The 2,168-nt window shown below is 38.7% G+C and overlaps 1 protein-coding gene across 1 annotated transcript; it reads left to right on the top strand.

Annotated features, from left to right (window-relative positions):
- Window positions 1-6: 6 nt before the first annotated feature.
- On the top strand, window positions 7-2,041 carry LOC107734333 (SWI/SNF-related matrix-associated actin-dependent regulator of chromatin subfamily D member 1-like). The gene is made up of 3 exons (XM_016546270.1): window positions 7-94; window positions 1,654-1,826; window positions 1,946-2,041. The coding sequence occupies exons 1-3, from the start codon at window positions 11-13 to the stop codon at window positions 2,013-2,015; spliced, it is 327 nt and encodes a 108-aa protein (XP_016401756.1). The 5' UTR covers window positions 7-10; the 3' UTR covers window positions 2,016-2,041.
- The last annotated feature ends 127 nt before the right edge of the window (window positions 2,042-2,168 follow it).

The raw sequence follows: 2,168 nt of genomic DNA, 5'->3' as shown, positions 1-2,168 counted from the left end.
AGGCCCCGTTATGGGTCCCGGTACGCCCTCGGGACGGATGGGACCCGGCGGCCCGCAGAACCATATGTATCGACCACCGATGCCCGGATACCCGGTAAGGCGCGAGGAGAACAAAGAAGCACCCTAACCTAGACGGAGGGGTTTGCTTTTAATGTTTGCATGCAGGATCTATGGGTTTATTCAATGCATCAAACATTCAGACCGTTTTGAATCGAATTAAAAAGCGTTAAAATGAGAATATCTTGCATTATTATGCTCGCGTGCTGTGGTGTTGATTTGAGTAGGTCACTGCAAAAGCATCAAACTCCACTTTTCTGATTTATAACCCAAAACACACGATTTGAGTATTTCTCTTATAATTTGCATAAATAAAAATTAATCCGCAGTTAATTTGGATGACGTTAAGAGAGTTTCCGCAGAAAAGCGTGGATTTGTCTGATACTAGGGCCTACAGGAGCATCATCCTGATGGGTTTGTTGCATTGATGGCCAATGTGTTTATGTAGATATTACACATCATATATTATGCGTGCAGTGTGCCTGGGACCACCAGTGGAAATACTTCTGTTTTGAGTTTTTCTGGTTGAACACACATTTATAATCCCTTGAATTATCAACACACAGTGTAAGAGAAGTAGTTTGTTTATAGAAACATGGAAAAGTCAGAATGATCATGTTCTCCAGCATGATTTGAGATGTTCTTAAGAGCATCTTGAGCTTCAGTGACCATCTGTACAAAGAGTCAGTTGATCAGCGACGCCTATTTTATTAGTGACCCAGAAACTGCATAATGTCTGTGTGCTTTATTGGGCCTAAACATTAAAAAGCTACTTTTATGCCCTCTAAAAGCTATTGTATTGTTCAAGGATTCTAGAAAAAAATCACAAGTTTCACATTTAGGAAAAAAATGTGGAGAATTTGTGCTTCTGCGTCTTGCATTCTAGGATGGATTAGGTTTTGGTTTGCTGTTTTTCTTGCTTGTGTGTGTGTGTGTGTGTGTACTGTGTAGACTTCAGTGAAACCTTTTGAACACGTGCTCTTTTATTTAGGAGAAAAGTAAGATAAAAAAAATTTTTTTGTGCAACTTCATGTTTGCATTCTTCAGTTTGTTTGAGTTGCGATTGAAGGTTGTTTATTCATACATTGCAGTGGAACAATATATATATAAAAAATTTTTTTTTTTGGACTTGATAAATGGTCCTAAAGTGAACCCGACAGCTTTCACAGCTTGTGCACTTTTAAGTGCCCTTTTCCAGCATTCGCTCTTAACATTTACAATGAGAAGACAACCGTCAGCTGGAGAAATGGTGCTGTTTAAAAAAAATCATATTACTGAAAAACGAAATGCTTTGGTAGTTATAATGGTTGCCCTTTTTAGAACCACAATTTTGTAAAATTAGTGTTAAATTACAGCAACTTATACCTCATTTTCTATCATTAAATCCTTATATGTAAATATTTATATTATATGTATTATTATTGTTGCCATTTATTTAGTCAAATATTGATTTGTACTGTGATGTATGCTAGCATTCCATATTGCTATCTCATATTGCTTCATAAATGCCAGGCCAGAACAAGAAAGCCAATCAAAACCCTTGATCTCCTTATTTTTGTCCATTCGGTTAACCGTCCTTCGTTCCTATCTTGGCAGAGACCGGGAATGCCTCCAGCCAATCGTATGACCCCTCAGGGACCCTCCATGGGACCCCCAGGTTACGGGGCCAGTCCAGTGTCCCGCCCCGGTATGCCAGTCATGGACCCGTCCCGCAAGCGACCGCCGCCAAATCAGATCCAACAGGTCCAGCAACAGAATCGCAACCAACAGTAAGCCCAGTTAACGCTTCACTTGATGAAACAAACCTGATGATTTTGCTAGTGTGTAACAGAAATCATTTGAAGTGCTTAATTGGATCTATCTCTCATGGTGCTGTTTTTCATTTTAGTGCCAAGAAGAAGAAAATGGCAGATAAAATCCTACCTCAAAGAGTAAGTGGTCATGAAATGTATTTTTAACTCTTCAAATGTGTCTGAAGTGTCTTCAAGATGTTTAACTAGTGGCATAATTTGTACAGTACACGTAGACAGCCTTGATGTTTTTATTTTTATTTTTTTGAAAAAGCTCTACAATTTGAATGTAATCAGTTTGTTTTTTCCTGTGCACTTTTT

Source organism: Sinocyclocheilus rhinocerous, unplaced genomic scaffold (assembly GCF_001515625.1).
Source record: "Sinocyclocheilus rhinocerous isolate Xijiao unplaced genomic scaffold, SAMN03320098_v1.1 scaffold47159, whole genome shotgun sequence".
Lineage (NCBI taxonomy): Eukaryota > Metazoa > Chordata > Actinopteri > Cypriniformes > Cyprinidae > Sinocyclocheilus > Sinocyclocheilus rhinocerous.
Note: the sequence above shows the minus strand (reverse complement) of the source record. Positions and strands in the feature narration are given on the sequence as shown.